The 17,749-nt window shown below is 39.1% G+C and overlaps 1 protein-coding gene across 7 annotated transcripts in view; it reads left to right on the forward strand.

Annotated features, from left to right (window-relative positions):
* Positions 1–17,749, forward strand: part of KIAA0319L (KIAA0319 like) — a 131,496-nt gene that overhangs the window by 44,694 nt on the left and 69,053 nt on the right. For 6 of the 7 annotated variants that reach the window (XM_023727245.1, XM_023727243.1, XM_004371957.2 and 3 more), the window contains one exon: positions 3,041–3,570. In XM_023727245.1, the coding sequence (XP_023583013.1) occupies positions 3,041–3,570 (530 nt within the window). Of the gene's footprint in view, positions 1–3,040; positions 3,571–17,749 lie in introns of those variants that run through there. The other variant, XM_023727248.1, reaches the window with a different exon arrangement.

The following is a 17,749-nucleotide window of genomic DNA, read 5'->3' on the forward strand; positions in this document are numbered from 1 at the left end:
TTCTTACTCCGTTTGGTGTTCGGCTGAGTTCTTTATCTCTTCATTTGATGTTCTAGGGTTTCAGGATTGTTGATTCTCTGTTTGGCTTAGTTTTTTGGATCTTTGTTGTGGAGGGACGGCGTGGTGCTTCTGCCTAGACCGCCATCTTGCCGGAGTCCCCCAAAACTAAAACTTTTGAGGTTATCTTTTCTACTGAATGAAATAATTTGCATCTCAACTAGACAAAAATCATTTGCAACTTATCAATCTTCTAGAAGTTAAGATCTAAATTTAGGCTCAAATCAATAGTAAGCTAAGTCAAACAAAGGTACATTCCCTTAAACCAGGGATTGGTGAGTTTACTCTTAAAGGGCCAGATTATAAATATTTTAGGCTTTGCGAACCATTGGATTCTTTTGCAGCCACTCAACTCTGCCATTGTAGTGCAGAAGCAGCCATAGACAATATGCAGATAAATGGGTATTACAGTAAAACTTCATTCACAAAAACAAGCAGAAGCTGGAGTTGGCCCCAGTGCCATAGTTTGCTAGCCCTGGTTTACTGAATCTGTAGTAATATCCTCTCTTTCATTCCTGATATTGGTAATTTGTGACTATTCTCTTTTTCTTTGATCAGTCTGACTAGAGCTTTATCCATTTTATTGATCTTTTTGAAGCTAGATTTTCATTTCACTGATTTTCTCTATTGCTTTTGTTTCTTTTCTATTTCATTGATTACTCTTTATTTCCTTTCTCTACCTGAGTTTAGTTCATTCTTTTTCTAGATTTTATGTTGGAAGCATAGACCATTTATTTTAGACTTTTTGTATTTTCTGAAATAAGTATCAAAAGCTATAAATGTCCCTTTAAACACTACTTTAACTGCATCCCACAAATTTTGATATGTTAACATTTTCATTTTCATTTTCATTTAGTTAAAAATATTTTCTAATTTCCCTCATGGAGTTTCAACTTGCACATGCATAAATTAGTATTCACCCAAAGACTGAAGGGGATCACCATCCAGTTTTCTGGAGCTCTTTCTCTGTGTAGCTTCTCCTTTACAGTACTTTGTTCCAAAATTCTAGCTATCACAGCCTGCTTGAACTCTCTCTTCTCAATTCAGCAATTCGAAAGACTGCCCTGTGCCATAGTGGGAAGTGATCATAGGGCTCACTTTGTATCTTTCCTCTCAAGGATCACAGTCCCGCACTGCCCATTGTCTAATGTCTGAAAACAGTTGTTCATATATTTTGTCTAGTTTTTTAATTGCTTATGGTGGGAGAGCAAGTCTCAGAGTAGTCCCTTCTTCAGAGGCAAAAGTGGAAGTCACAGTACATTTTTGAAAAATAAAACAGTGATTTCAGAAACGTGTAAATATTTTCATCTGTGTGGACCTCTTCACTATGTAAATATAAGAGAATTGTTCTGAGAAAAATGAGGCAAATTGATATAAAGGTAACTGACGGTAGTCACCAGTGTAACAATTTACTGATTTCAGTGAAGTGTGTACACTTGGATAGCTGAGTATACAAGATTCATACCATTGGTAACTGTGTGGGAAGGTAGATGAGGAACTGAAGGGGTATTTCTGTAGCTCTTGGTAGCTTCATTTTTCTCATAGTTGCCATTTCTTCATCTTTTTGTGAAGAAATTGTTTTCTCTGGCCTTCTACGTTGCCTTGTCTGGTATTAGTCTTTTTTTTTTTTTTAAAAGAACAGTGGCAGGCTGGCTTTCATAGTGCTAGACTCAATAGTCCAGAAGCCTTGCCTTTATTTTCCTCATACCTCCCACTTGAGTGTTGTCCACATTTAGTCTGTTGGACATTTAATAAGCATTTCCTAGGAGTCAGGTTGTCTTTGGCTGATTATCAGATCGTTACTTTAGTTAGTCATAGGCCTTTTTCAGTTATGTGTACATGTAGACATAATTATCCATTTCTTCAGTGCTTTGATTTTATTGCATATTTTCTGTATGTAATTTTATTACATATTTTATGTTATAACCCCAAAGCCAGGGCTAGGGTCAGTTTAAAGAGGTGCTTAGGGCACAAAATTTAAGGAGACACTCACTCTCGGGATCATATAAGCCAGCTCTGCGCTTGTGCCTTAAATTTTGCTTCTGAGGTGCCTTTCTTGCCTCACCCTGGTTCTAGCCCGGTATAACCTTGATCACAGTTTGTTACAGACACCTATTATGCCTTAAAATAAACTCTGTATAACAACTTTCATTTAGAACATGGTTTGACTTTACTTCATCTGAATGCACAAAGGTGAGGTGATATTTCAAGAAAATCAATGCCATGCCTGAGGTAATTCAACACCCGAAGTTTATCCATAAGCAACATTAGCCAGAATTTTGGAACATGTTATCTAGGTTAGCAGCAGTAGGCCTGTTGTACTTCTCTTCCTTTATTCCATATCATGATATGGCTTGTCATTAGAAAGTTCCTCCTACCAGAATACCTCTCACAATTAACAATTTTTGTAAACCTGACTACTGCTCTGGCAAAACCACATGACTTTGGCCAAGATCCGGTTAGAAAATGAATGTACCTGTAACTTGCACGAGGTCAAGAATACTCAGTTTATGTTGCTGCCAGCTCAGTGGGAGAAATCAATATTCCAGCTTGTTCAGTTACCTGTTCACCGGTCCCTAGTCCTCACACAGTCCCTGAGAAATGCTTTAGAGGTGAGTGGGAGGTCAAAAGTGGTGAACCTCTGCTTCTCCCCACTCTCCCATACACTTCAGTCAGAATAGGTCCTCTTTTATCTGTTTCATGAATTGGGTTCTGTGTAAAGGTCTGTGGCGGGGCGGTGAGTGGGAATCACCGAGAAGAGGAGCCAGAAACAAACGTGGAGCAGTACTCACACAAGCTAAAATATCCTGAGCCAAAAGATGCTCTTTTTTGCTTCTTCTGTTCCACTCACTTGACAGTTTTCCCACCCTCTTAAAAAAAGCAATCTTCAAAATAGCCTCAGCTGTTAGTGTTCAGGGCTCCTTACGGAGCAGTAGTCTCTGTTTTTATTTCATCTTAAAATGTTTTCATTCTTTGTTTTTAGATGCCAGTGAGAGCAGGTGCCAGCAGGGGAAGACACAATTTGGAGTTGGCCTGAGATCTGGGGGAGAAAATCACCTCCGGCTTCTTGAAGGAACCCCCTCTCTTCAGTCATGTTGGGCTGCCTGCTGTCAGGACTCTGCTTGCTATGCCTTTTGGTGGCTAGAAGGGATGTGCATTCAGGCAGACTGCAGCAGGCCCCAGAGCTGCCGGGCTTTTAGGACAGACTCTTCCAATTCCGTGCTGGTGTTTTTAAAAAAATTCCAAACTGCAAATGATTTGGGATTTCCACCTGAAGATGATGTACCACATCTTCTGGGGCTAGGCTGGAGCAGGGCATCTTGGAGAAGGCAGAGCCCAACCAGAGCGCCAGTCATTCCTGCTGTATCTTCCAGTGACCAGCAGAGCTTAATCAGGAAGCTTCAGAAGAGAGAGAGTCCCAGTGAAGAAGTATTTGCACCTGTAGTCACACAGCGTTTTATAAAGAATGACTCCAAGGAACTAGGTGGTCTGAATACCAGTGACTCTGCAGAGGTAAGCATATTATGAAAAGGAGCAGAGGAGCTGTGAAATCTGCTCCAACATTTGGCACACAGAACAATGAAGGTGATGTTTATGGGCAGAGCTCGTAGGCTGAGGAGTGTATTCATAAAGCAGCTTGGTGTCATGGTAGTTGGTGCTGCCTAGAGGTACAAGGGTAATTTGACCTTAGAGGTGTTCACTCTATGCAAGTCTGTCCATTGTTTTGGTAAAAGCAGAAAGCTACTCATTATCTAGTCTAAGCTGGTTCTTGGCTACAGGTAAGTACAGTTGTGTGGGTGTTAGTCTCCACCAAAGGTTCTGCAGTGTTTTCTGCCAGATTGCAAAACACTTGATTGATATGGTTGCAGGCAAATTCTCCTCCTCCTCGCCTATCTCCCGCCTGTAAACACATTCCTTATGAGGTAGTTCTATTCCAGTCTGAATTAACCGTGCCTGGTACTGCAGATTAAGACGTGACCTGCTGGGCTTGGGAGCTGGATATGGCCCTTAGTCAAGAGGTTTTTGGGTGAATTCTCACCAAGTTGTATATGCACAGGAAGCTACTACCATTAGAGTTTATCCTGCTTCTTCTTTGTTGATCTTCCTGGGCAGATGATTAAAGGATGGCTCAGTCTGTGCTCAGTCTCTCTTGATTGCTTATTTTTGTGTTTATTTTATTCTAGTTGTCGCTATCGAGTTGAAGCCAGAGCGGGGAGGCTACTACATGCCAGGCACTATGTGTGCTAATCATTGTACTACGTCATTTTGTTTAATTTTCATAATAATATTTCTAAGTAGATATTATTATCCCTGTTTTACTAATGAGGAAACTGAGGCTCAAAGAGGTTACACAATTAGCTTGTGATCTTGCAGCAAATGAATAGCACAACTAGAATTGGAACCTAAATTTAATATTAAGTGCAATATCAGTGTAATATTAGAGTTACTGAATAGGGTTTTTTTTTTTTTTTTGAACATTTTATTGTGGTTTAGGTGATAGTTTACAAAGCAAATTAATTTCCCATGCAAAAAGTTATATATATGGAAATCTATTATCAATGTCAGAACCCTGGTGGTGCAGTGGCTAAGAGCTCAGGCTGCTAACCAAAAGGTCAGCAGTTCGAATCCACCAGCCACTCCTTGGAAACCCTATGGGGCAGTTCTACCCTGTCCTATAAGGTCGCTATGAGTTGGAATCGTCTCGACGGCAACAGGTTTGGTTTTGGATTATCAGTGCCGGAGCCCTGGTGGCACAGTGGTTAAGAGCTCAGCTGCTAACCAAAAGATCTGCAGTTCGAATCTACCAGCCGCTCCTTGTAAAACCTATGGGGCAGTTCTGCTCTGTCCTGTAGGGTCACTATGAGTCAGAATCGACTTGACAGGTTTGTTTGTTTTTTTTTTTTTTTATTATCAGTGTCAGGACTTTAAGGACTAGAGATACAAAGATAAACATGACATGGTCCATGCCCTCAGGGAGTTTATAGTCTAGTGGGTACTCAGACATAAAGATAGGTATTTATAATAGTATATAATTATTGCATTAATAGATTTGTGTACCCAATACAGTAGAACGCAAAAGAGAAAGTGATACACTTGAGCATGCAGGTAGTGTGTATGTGTAGGGAACTCTTATTTTTTGAAGGATGAGTAGGATTTTAATACGTGATTGTGTCAGCAAGTATTTATTGAGCTTCTACTGTGTACAAATTATTATGACTATTATAGTAAATAAAACAAACCGATTCTTGCCCTAATGGAGCTTACACTCTGGGACAGAAAGCAGACATTAAATTTTTAAATAATTATAAGTGTGATGCAGGTTATGAGAGGGTGAGTGCAGGGGGCTTTGAGAACTATGACAAGTAAGAAGGAGTATAAGAAATAGGAGAAGGAAAGTTTAAGTTGAGACTTGAAGTACAAGTAGAAGTTAGGAGAAGAAACAGGAAAAGAGTATTTCAGGCAGAAAGAATAACAGTTTCAAAGTTTGGTAGGTACCCTAGAGTATGGCAAAATCAAGAAATTGAGAGCCTGGTCTTGCTGGGCAAACAGAGCAAGAGAGCTAGTGGTGAAAGAAGAGGATTGAGAGGTATGAAGAGCCTTGAGGTCTTAAGATACTAGTCTTTATCTTAAGATCAGTGGGAAGTCATTGAAGAGTTTTAAGCAGGGAATCACATCATCAGATATATTGCTTTGTGGTGAATAGACAGGAGAAGTCAAGATTGTATATGGAGAGACCAAGTATGAGGCTATTGCAGTGGATCAGGAAAGAGAACCACGAAGCTAGAGAAGGAGCTTATAGATACAGAAAAGGAGATAAACAATAATCCCTCAGAATGTGGTTCTCAGAATTCAGCATGCATCAGAATCACCTGGAGATCTTGTTAAAAACAGTTTGGTGGGCCCCAACTCCAAAGTTTCTGGTTTATAGGTCTGGAGTGGGACCTGAGAATTTGTATTTTTAACAAGCCCCTGGATAATACTAATGCTGCTGGTTGGGGACCACACTTTGAGAACCTCTGCTTTATAGGGTTAGAGTCATAGCAGAGAGCACAAAATTATCCTTAGGCAGGAGGAGAGACATGTCTTTCATTGTGAAAGGAAGGAAAGATGGGTAGATACAGATGCAGCCAAAGTGGGCTTATAGATTCAGTAGAAGGAAATTGTGGTAGTTCTAATCTTGTTACTGTTTTCTGTAGAGTAGGAGGATAGATCATCTACTGAGAGTAGAAGCAGAGGTAGGTGGGGTGGGGAGGTTTGGGGAGAGTGGTAAAGGTCTGAAATAGCCATTGTAAAGGATAGGAAATGGCAAGTGAGGTAAGGAAATAGAAGGATTGCTGGGTAACATTGAAGATGGAGACCATGAATTTACAACAGTGGCATTGATCTTTAGAGCTATGTGATTCTCCTCTGTAACTCTCAGCAGCCCTGTCAAGAAAATGCTGATAGTTCGAGTTATACAGGATTGGAACTTTGCCAGGTGGTTTGTATAGAAGGAAAGTGGGACAAAGAAATCGAGGGTGTTGGCAAGAGAGTGGTTGAAAGAATATAAGAGGATAGAGAAAAGAGGTAAAGATAAGAGGGGGCTGACAGAGATAAGGTACAGAAGTTCAGCATTTAGAGGTTTCTATGATGGAAGCAGAGGTAGGGGGCATAGGTAAATGTGGGTCCTGAAAAGGACAGGAGGTAGTGGTCAGAGTATAGGATATTTGAATTAAAGATTTTGGAGTAAGAGCAGTTCTACTGATGACAGAATTTTAGGGTACAGCTGTGGAAGAAGATTGCTGAGGTAGAGTAGAGAAGTTATTTATTTATTGGCAATGAGCAGCTCAGATAACTTAGTGAGCTCAAAGAACATGTTAAAAATGTTATATATATAGGCAGTGAGATAGTCTTTAATGATGATGAGGAGGGTGATGATCATAGCAGCAATATGTTTACTGAGCACTTACTTACGTGCCAGGTACCATTCTGAACCCTTTATATGTAACTCTCTTAATCCTTACAACAAATCCTATGAAGTACTATTACTATCCCTGTTTTGTAAATTAAAGAACTCAGGAACAGAAGGTTTAAGGAACATAGCCAATGTAAGATAGCTAGTATTTGGTGGAGCCAAGATTTGAATCCATGTTCTTTGTTTCTATCTAGAGTCTGTTCTCTTAACCCTCCTACTCTTCAGGCTGGACTTGGGTTGAAGAGAGATTTTGAGAGCCAAATGTCAAAGCCATCGGTAGAGTAAGAAGAGTGATTACTAAGTTGAGAGATGACCTCTGTAATGAGAGTTAAAGTGTAGTACAGCAAGATGGCAAAGGAGAAGAGGTTTTTATAAGAAGATGGAAGAGTAATGGTTTGGAAAGAGCACTGGGGAGGGGGAGTGAAGAAAACAGCAACCCATCCTCAAGCCTAAAGTGTGGCTAGGTGGTCTGGGCCAGCTTCATGGGCCTGTGACCTGCACAGTTGCACAGAGTGTTGCACTTAGAAAGGTCCTGCTCTTGGTTAATGCTCTGCTGTGACTGCCTTGATATTCTTAATTTTTGAATAAGGAGCCCTACATTTTCATTTTGCATTGGACCCTGAAAATTACATAACCTGTCTTTCAGGGGTATAGGGAACAATATGTGAAATGACAGGATATAGGAGACTTTGGTCCAGATAATTCAGTGGAAGTTTTGGGAGAAAGAAAAAGAGGTTGGGTCTCACAGGAGAGGAAATGTAGATCATTATGAGAATAATAGTTCTAGGGTGATAAATGTTTAATAACTGGCTTTCTTCCTCCACCCCCAAGAAACAAAAAGAACAAGCTCTGAGTTGTAGAGTTTGCTGATTTCTGTGGTATAAATGCTACCATGACCAAGTCGCTGAAAGCAGAATTGGGAGAGATGTGCTTTTGTGAGCTGGTGTGAGCTGGTGTGAGCTGGCTCCAGCACACTACAGGATAATTATGACCAATAAAATTAGAAATATGGCAGATTTAGGCCTGACAGTCTCCTGGAAGATGGTGAAAACTCAAACTCGGGCCTCACAGATTTCAGGTGTACACTGGAAGAAAGATCCTTGGATTACATTGTCTGGGGAGTTCTTGTTTACCAGCAGTGAGTGGTGACAATAAATTGTGTTAGTGAACAGAATCTCAAGAGCTTTGTGGGCTAACGTGGAGAGTGGGTGGACATAGGGGGAGGAATATTGAACCATGAGTCCCAGGTCTGGGAGTGGGTTCTTCCTTCAGGTAGTGTTACACAGAGACACTGCAGTTTGGCCTCATGTGTTGAGAACTGCAGGCATTGCTAAAAAATGGGGCAAAGTGGATCTTATCTCCAGATCCAGACAAGTTATATTTGACCTTATGTGCCATGCTTAGGAGCTTGATTCTTATCCTAAAGGCCAGGGAGAGCTCTGGAAGGGTGGTAAGATCATATTGTGCATTCAGAGTAGTTAACAGGTAGGCATTTCTTTTAAGAGAGGATTTGGAGTTCAAACTTCTGCTTAATGCACTAGGCAAAGGAAGAGAAATGTATGCATTGCAGATCTTCTCCTTCTAATTAGGGATGACTGGCTAGCAGTGCTAGTTTCTAGTTTGTACTGTTTTCACTAAGGTAGGTCAAGCAACTCTGCATCCAAAGTGGAAGAAATTGTTTCATCAGTTGCTCTCATCTTACCTGAAATCCCTGCAGAGCTGCAAAGGCATTGGGTTGTCAGGATGCATTTTTCATTCTTTTGGAAATATATGTATGTTGTATCCAAGAACAAGTGTTGTGGACTTTTTGCAATTCCAAAAGTGGAAAAGAATGTCACCAGTTCATTCCCTTTCTCATCATAAAGAGGGAGAAGTTTGTAGTGCTCAATTCAAACACTGCACTCTTTCCATACAGTGAACCTCTGAATTGTTCACAGGAGGGCAATGAAGCCTTGTCGATTGGGTACTGGAACATACCCAGTATGAGCAGTTCAGCCACTGGCAATTAATTGCTGTCAGTTCTGCTTTACGTGCGGAGAGGGAGTGCTTTCTTGGAGGCTAGGAAATGAAAGTCCAATTAGGTATGCCCACATATAAGGTTTGACTTTAGGAAGAGGGAGGTGTTCCTCTCACTACCATCACCATCTTCCCATTTCTAGTCAATCATCACAGCATTTCAACCCCTAGCAAGCCAGTGGGTTTCTGTGGAACACATGACTGAGAGGATAAATGAACCAATCACGTGGACACCTTTTTGCTGCCCTTATTTCACCAAGGAGAACTCTTGTGCCGACTCCACGTAAGCCTGCGCTTACTTCATATTAGAAGATAGAAGTGTGGTTTGTGGGCATCAACAGAGAAGAACCTTGCATAACCAAGGACAGAAACCCAAGCAAATTCTGTTTCCCTTGAAAAGGTGTTTTTTTTAGAGGGGAGCGGTTAATTTTCACGGCATTTTGTTTGCTTGCTTGCTTTTGTTTTTGTTTTTTTTAATGTTTCCTTTTATCCTTTAAACTTGTGTTTTTGTCAAGGGTTCATTTATTCTTCTGACTAGTACTTCCCAACAAATTTGGAATCCCACTGGACCGAGTCTTTCTCAGATTTTCGTTCTGTTATCTGAGTAGCAGAAGCACAAAAACCTTTACTGGATTTTTTTTTTTTTTTTAGCCCCAGGCTAAAGGGCCTGTGGCCTTGGTAATTTGTGTTGGGTTTCTCATCCCTCAACGACCTAGGTCCTACCCGTACCATCTGTCTGCACATATTCAGTAAGCGCGCCCTCTCTCAACCACACTATTCTAATCTTACAGAAGTGGTTTACTGCAGCAAGAGAAAAACTGGGAAGCCTGTTTCCTTGTGTGTGTATGACAGAAATGCCTGCAATTTTAGCATTCCGCTTGCAAAAGTATTAGTTCCTGTACCACAATACTGTTTCCCTTTGTTTTGTTTTTTTTTTCTCCTTAACGGCCCTCTTTCTCCTCTAATCTCTTAAGAGTTCTGGTTCTTTAATCTTTAATCTACTTATCTGGTTTTACCATGTGAAGTGAATTTGAAAATATATTTGTTGAATATTTTGTAAGCTAACTTACTAAGCAGGAGGCAGTAGGGTTTGGTGTCAGTTCATTAACAGATCCCTGCTAATTGACAGAACTTGAGCCAAGGGGAAAAAAAGTCTCAAAACCAACCTTTCGGTACTCATCCCACCCCCTCTCCCCTTAATGGATGGCCTAAGTCTAGGAAGATTTTGAGAAGACATGGCTTTGTAATTAATTACTACAAAGATAAACCCTACCATGTTCTCCAGCCTCAGCTTTAGTTGCTGAGAATTGGGTTGGGGTGGGGGTGGGGGGCCTTAAACCCCACTGTCTTTGCTACTGTGGGGACTCCATGCCTTAGCAGGAGGCAGGCTATAGGAAGACACTGTCTTCTGGTAGGATTTTTATTAATGACAGTGGTAGGTTTTTGTTTTATTTTAATATAGTTGTGTCTCAGTTCAAAGTGTTGAAAGTTGAATTTTTGTGAGTCATTCTTTAATATTAAGTAGACACCTGGGTAGCGTGTATCTTACCAAGGCAAAGCCCTCACATGGACTGTGTGCTGTTACAGCCAGGATAATTGGGAACATCCTATGTATGTCCTGCAGGCTCCTACTAAAAATGCAATAGATAGTGATGGAGGCTTTTGTTTTGTTATCTTAAATTACACCATTAATCACTGGAGCTAGCTTGCTTGATTTGGAGAGGATAGTCCCAGAGCTGGGAGCAAAGGAGAAGGAGGAAGAGGTGGAAGGAGGAAGAGAGGTGGAGAGAGAGAGATGGAGATTGTGGATTGAAATGCTTCATTATTTTGAATAGGCTTCTTTGAAGAAGAAACGTGTATCCACCAGAGGCAAGATTTTTATGACTTGAGGTTTGTTCAGAATTGTGTTAGTTTTTATGATTTGCATCAAGTTCTAGAAAAATTTGCCTAAGGAAATTCCACTCAAGTTTCTAGACCCCTTTCCTGACTCTATACCATCTCCTAAAAAGAATCAGTATTACTTCTTAGTTTTTGAAGTAAAATAATTTGTTCCATGTCTTTTTCCTGTTTCTTTAAAAATAAGAAATAATAATAATAAATAAGCTGTGTCTTTAGAAATAAAAATTTCACTGCCTAACTTTAAAATATTCATATTTTGACCTAGTAATTCTACTTCTGGAAATTTATTCTAAAGCAATAATTCCTAAATAAATAAAGAAAAGGCTTTACCTACAATAATGAGATGTTATTTATTGAATAAAAAACTGGAAGCAGTCTTTCTAATAAGGGGAAAGTTGACCATTGTGCAGCCATTAAAAATACATTTTTGAGTGCATGGATGACTCTCTTGTAACTCCCTTCTACTTCCACTCCAGCTGCACTGAGTGTTTGCTCTTCTGTGGACACCACACTTCTAAAAACAGCTTTAATGAAGCACAATTGATGTATCACAGCACGTGTTTAAAGTATACAATTTGTTAAGTTTTGACATATGTATGTACCCATAAAACCATCACCACAAAAAAGATAATGCACATGTCCATCACACCAGGTTTTCTCCTGCCACTTTATAACCCCTCCCTCCCATTTCCTCCCTTATTCCTAGGCAACTACTGATTTGTTTTGGGTCACTATAGATTTTCTAGAATTTTTATATTGATAGGATCATACAGTTAAATCCAAAAAAAACAAAAAACAAAAAACCATTGCCTTTGAGTCAATTCTGACTCATAGTGACCTTATAGGACAGAGTAGAACTGCCCCACAGGGTTTCGAAGGCTGTAAATCTTTACAGCAGCAGAGTGCCACATTTTTCTATTGTGGAATGGCTGGTGAGTTCAATCCTCTGGCCTTTCAGTTAGCAGTTGAGTGCTTAACTACTGCACCAGTAGGTACTCTTTTCTTTTTATCAGCTTTATTGAAGTATATATATATTTTATTGAAGTATAATTTATATACCATAAAATTCACTCCTTTTAAGCATATGATTCAGTAATTTTAGTAAATGTATAGTGTTGGGCATCATCACCACAGTCCAGTTTTATAACAGTTCTATTACCCACAAAAGTTCCCTTGTGCCCATTTGCCCAAAAGTTCGCTAGTGCTATCCCTACTCCCACCCCCAACCCTATGCAACCAGGGATCTACTGTCTCTATAAATTTGCCTTTTCTGGACATTTCATGCAAATGGAATCATGCAACGTGTACTCTTTTGTGTCTGGCTTCTTTCATTTAGTATAATGTTTTTGAGGTTCATCCATGTTGTAGCATGTATGAGTAGTTGGTTCCTTTTAATTGCTTTGTAGTATTCCATTGAAGTCCAGTTTATCAATTTTTTCTTTTATGGATCATGTTTTTGGTGTTGTATCTAAGAAAAATCTTCTGCATTTTCTTTCAAAAGTTTTATAGTTTTAGGTTTTACATTTAGCTCTAGAATTTTTTTTGTACATGGTATGAGCTATGGATGGAAATTCATTTTTTTCCATATGACTGTCCAATTCCCATCCTTTCTCCACTGAATTTCCTTTTCACCTTTGTTGAAAGTCAGTTAACCATGTATTTATGGGGCTGTTTCTGGACTCTTTTCAGTTTCATTTGTCTGTCTTGACACTAATACCACACTGTTTTGATTATTATATGTTTATAATAAATCTTTAAAACCTAAAGTTTATAGTATGTATCTTACAACTTTGTTCTTTATCCATATTATTTTGACTATTCTAGGTGCTTTGCATTCCATATAAATTTTAGAAACAGCTTGTCAATTTCTAAAAAAAAAAAAATGCCTATTGGGACTTTGGATTTGGGTTGGGATTGCGTTAGGGCTTTAGATCCATGTGGGGAGAATTGGTAGTTTAATAATAATATTGAGTCTTCTGATCCATGAATACAGTATCCCTCTCCATTTAAGTCTCCTTTAATTTCTCTCAGCAATGGGTTGTAGTTTTCAGTGTACAGATCTTGCACATCTTTTGTCAGATTTATCCCTAAGTATTACATATTTTTGATTCGTTAGTAATTGGTATATTTTAAAATTTCAATTTATGATTGTTTATTGCTCTTATACAGATATACAGTTGTTTTTTGTATATTGCTCTTGTATTCTGCAACCTTGCTAAACTCACTTATTCATTCTGATAGCTTTTTTGTAGATTCCGTAGGGTTTTATTTTGTCTGTATATAATCATGTTGTTTTTAAGTACGGACAGTTTTACTTCTTCCTTTCCAATCTGGATGCCTTTTTATTTTTTATTTTTATTTTTGCCCTATTTCTCTGGCTAGGACCCAGTACAACGTTGAATGGAAGTGGTGAAAGTGTACATCCTTGTTCCTGATCTTAGGGGGAAAGCGTTCAGTGTTAGCTACAGGTTCTTTGACAATGTCTTTTATCAGGTAGAGGAAGTTCCTTTCTATTCCGAGTTTCATGTGAATTTGTATCACAAATAGATGTTGGATATTTTCAAATGCTTTTTCTACATCTATTGAGATGATCATATGGTTTTTCTTTTTTAGTGTGTTAATATGGCGAATAACTTGAGAGATTTGTTAATGTTAAACCAACTTTGCATTCCTGGGATAAACTTACTTGGTTATATGTATTATCCTTTTAAAACATTTTTACATTTGATTTACTAAAACATTATGAATTTTTGCATCTATGCTCATGATGGATATTGGTCTGAAGTTTTTTTGTAATGTCCTTATCTGGTTTTAGTTTCAGAGAAATACTGGCCTCATAGAATGAGTTGAGAAGTAGTCCCTCCTCTTTAATATTTTGGAAGAGTTTATGTAGAATTAGTGTTACTTATTCCTTAAATGTTTGATAGAATTTTCCAATAAAGTCATCTGGGCCTGGAGTTTTATTTGTGGGAAAGTTTTAAACTACATATTCAATATTTAAAAGACACATAGCTATTTAGGTTATCTATTTCTTCTTGAGTGAGCTTTGCTAGCTCGTGTCTTTCAGGGAGTTTGTGCGTTTCTTCCCAGTGGTCAAATTTATTAGCATAAAGTTGTTCATAATACTTCCTTGTTGCCCTTTTAATATCTGTAGAACCTCTAGTGATGTCACCTCTCTCATTCCTGATGTTAGTAATTAGTTTCTTGTCTTCCTCTCCCTCTCCCTTTTCTCCCCCTCCTGCTCTCTTTGTTTCCTTGTTAGACTGGATAGGTGTTCTCAAAGAACCATCTTTGATTTTATTCGTTTTTTTTCTTGTTTTATATTATTTCTATTCTAATCTATTATTTCTTCTGCTTAATTTGGATTTCATTTACCCTTTTTTTTAGTTTGTTAAAGTGTAATCTGAAGTTAGTGATTTGAGACTTCCTTCTTTTCTAATGTAGGTATTTAGTGCTATAAATTTCCCTCTAAGTACTGCTTTAGGGAGCCCTACTGGCACAGTGGTTAAAGCATTCGGCTGCTAACCAGAAGGTTGAAGTTAGAATCCACTAGCTGCTCCATGGGAGAAAGATGTGGCAGTCTGCTTCTGTAATGATTTACAGCCTTGAAAACCCTATGGAGCACTGTTCTACTCTGACACACATGGGGTCGCCATGAGTTGGAATTGATGGCACCTAACAACACCAACCAGCTGAGGGTTAGTGGTTTGAACCCACTCAGCAGTGCTGCAGAAGAAAGGCTTGGCGATCAGTATCTGTAAAGATTACAGCCAAGAAAACCCCATGGAGCTCAGTTCTACTCTGTAACAGGTGGAGTTGCCATGAGTTTGAATCAACCTGATGGTAATGAGTTTGTGTTTTTTTTGGTTTTTGAGTGAGTGTTCTATAAATGTCAGTCAGGTCAAGTTGGTTAGTGTTGTTCAGGTCTTCTATGTTCTTTTTTTTAATTGTGCTTTAGGTGAAAGTTTATAGCTCGAGTTAATTTCTCATGCAAAAATTTATACACATATTGTTATGTGACCCTAGCTGCAATCTCTACAATGTGACAGCACACTCCCCCTTTCCACCCTGGATTTCTTGTGTCCATTCAACCACCTCCTATCCCTTTCTGCCTTCTCATCTTGCCTCCGGACAGGAGCTGCCCGTTTAGACTCATATATCTACTTGAGCTAAGAGGCACAGTCTTCACGAATACCATTTTATGTCTTATAGTCCAGTCTAATCTTTGTCTGAAGAGTTGGCTTCAGGAATGGTTTTAGTTTTGGGCTAACAGAGAGTCCGGGGGCCATGTCTTTTGGGGTCCCTCCAGTCTGTCAGACCATTAAGTCTGGTCTTTTTACTAGAATTAGAGTTCTGCAGCCCGCTTCTCTCCTGCTCTATCAGGGACTCTTTGTTGTGTTCCCTGTCAGGGAAGTCATTGGTGGTAGCCTGGCACCATCTCTTTCTTCTGGTCTCAGGCCAATGGAGTCTCTGGTTTATATGGCCCTTTTTGTCTCTTGTGCCAATATTTCCCTTGTGTCTTTGGTATTGTTCATTCTCCTTTGCTCCAGGGGGGTTGGGACCAGTTGATGCATCTTAGATGGCCTCTTGCTAGCTTTTAAGACCTCAGACGCCACTTACCAAAGTGGGATGCGAACATTTTCTTAATAAAATTTTTTATGCCAATTGACCTAGATGTCCTCTGAAACCATGGTCCCCAGACCCCTGCCCCTGCTATTCTGTCCCTCGAAATGTTTGGTTGTATTCAGGAAACTTCTTAGCTTTTGGTTTAGTCCAGTTGTGCTGACTTCACCTGTAGTGTGTGTTGTCCTTCCTTTCAGCTGAGACAATTCTTGTCTACTATCTAGTTAGTGAATACCCCTCTCTTTCTCTCCCCACCCTCGTAACCATCAAAATATGTTTTCTTCTGTGTTTAAACCTTTTCTTGAGTTCTTATAATAGTGGTCTCATACAATATTTGTCCTTTTGCAACTAATTTCACTCAGCATAATGCCTTCCAGATTCATCCATGTTATGAGATGTTTCATGGATCCATGGTTATTCTTTTATCATTGTGTAGTATTCCATTGTGTGAATATACCATAATTTATCCATTCATCTGTTGATGGGGACCTAGGTTGTTTCTGTCTTTTTGCCGTTGTGAACAGTGCTGCAGTGAACATGGGTGTGCATATATCTATTTGTGTGACGGCTCTTATTTCTCTAGGATATATTACAAGGAGTGGGATTGCTGAATCGTATGGTACTTCTGTTTCTAGCTTTTTAAGGAAGTGCCAAATCGATTTCCAAAGTGGTTGTACCATTTTATATTCCCACCAACAGTGTGTAAGTGTTCCAGTCTCTCCACAACCTCTCCAACATTTATTATTTTGTGTTTTTTGGATTAATGTTAGTCTTGTTAGGGTGAGATGGCATCTCATTGTAGTTTTGATTTGCATTTCTCTGGTGGCTAATGATCATGAGCATTTCCTCATGTGTCTGTTAGCTACCTGAATGTCTTCTTTGGCGAAGTACCTGTTCATATCCTTTGCCCATTTTTTAATTGGGTTATTTGTTTTTTCGTTGTTGAGGTTTTGCAGTATCTTATAGATTTTAGAGATTAGTTGCTGATTGGGTTTGTTGTAGCCAAAATTTTTTTCCAGTCTATAGGTTGTCTTTTTACTCCTTTGGAGAAGTCTTGTGATGAGCGTTAGATTTTTAGGAGCTCCCAGTTACTTAGTTTCTCTTCTGGGGTTTGTACATTGTTAATAATGTTTTGTGTTCTGTTTATGCCATGTATTAGGGCTCCTAGCGTTGTCCCTGTTTTTTCTTCCATGATCTTTATCGTTTTCAATTTTATATTTAAGTCTTTGATCCATTTTGAGTTAGTTGTTGTGCATGGTGTGAGGTATGGGTCTTGTTTCAGTTTTTTGCAGATGGATATCCAGTTATGCCAGCACCATTTGTTAAAGTGACTGTCTTTTCCCCAGTTAATGGACTTTGGGTGTTTGTCAAATATCAGCTGCTCACAGGTGGATGAATTTATGTCTGGATTCTCAATTCCGTTCCATTGGTCTATGTATCTGTTGTTGTACCAGTACCAGGCCGTTTTGACTACCATGGTGGTATAACAGGTTCTGAAAAAGGTAGTGTGAGGCCTCTCACTTTGTTCTTCTTCTTCAGAAATGCTTTACTTATCCGGGAACTCTTCCCTTTCCATATGAAGTTGGTGATTTGTTTCTCTGTCTCCTTAAAAAATGCTGTTGGAATTTGTATGGGGATTGCATTGTACCTGTAGAATGCTTTGGGTAGAATTGACATTTTGACCATGTTGAGTCTTCCTATCCATGAGCAATGTATGTTTTTCCACTTATGCAGGTCTCTTTTGGTTTCTTGCAGTAGTGTCTTACAGTTTTCATTGTATAGGTCTTTTACGTCTCTGGTTAGATTTATTCCTAAGTATTTTATCTTCTTGGGGGCTATTGTAAATGGTATTGATTTGGTGATTTCCTTTTCAAAATTCTCTTTGTTGGTGTAGAGGAATCCAACTGAGTTTTGTATGTTGATCTTGTATCCTCATACTTTGCTGAAATCTTCTGTTAGTTCCAGTAGTTTTCTTGTGGATTCTTTGGGGTTTTCTGTGTATAAGATCGTATCTGCAAATAGAGATACTTTTGCTTCTTCATTACCAATTTGGATGCCCTTTATTTCTTTTTCTAGCCTAATTGCTCTAGCTAGGACCTCCAGCACAATGTTGAATAAGAATAGTGATAAATGGCATCTGTGTCTGGTTCCAGATCTCAACGGGAATGCTTTCAAAGTCTCTCCATTTAGGATGATGTT

Source organism: Trichechus manatus, unplaced genomic scaffold (genome assembly GCF_000243295.1).
Source record: "Trichechus manatus latirostris isolate Lorelei unplaced genomic scaffold, TriManLat1.0 scaffold00015, whole genome shotgun sequence".
Taxonomy (NCBI): Eukaryota; Metazoa; Chordata; class Mammalia; order Sirenia; family Trichechidae; genus Trichechus; species Trichechus manatus.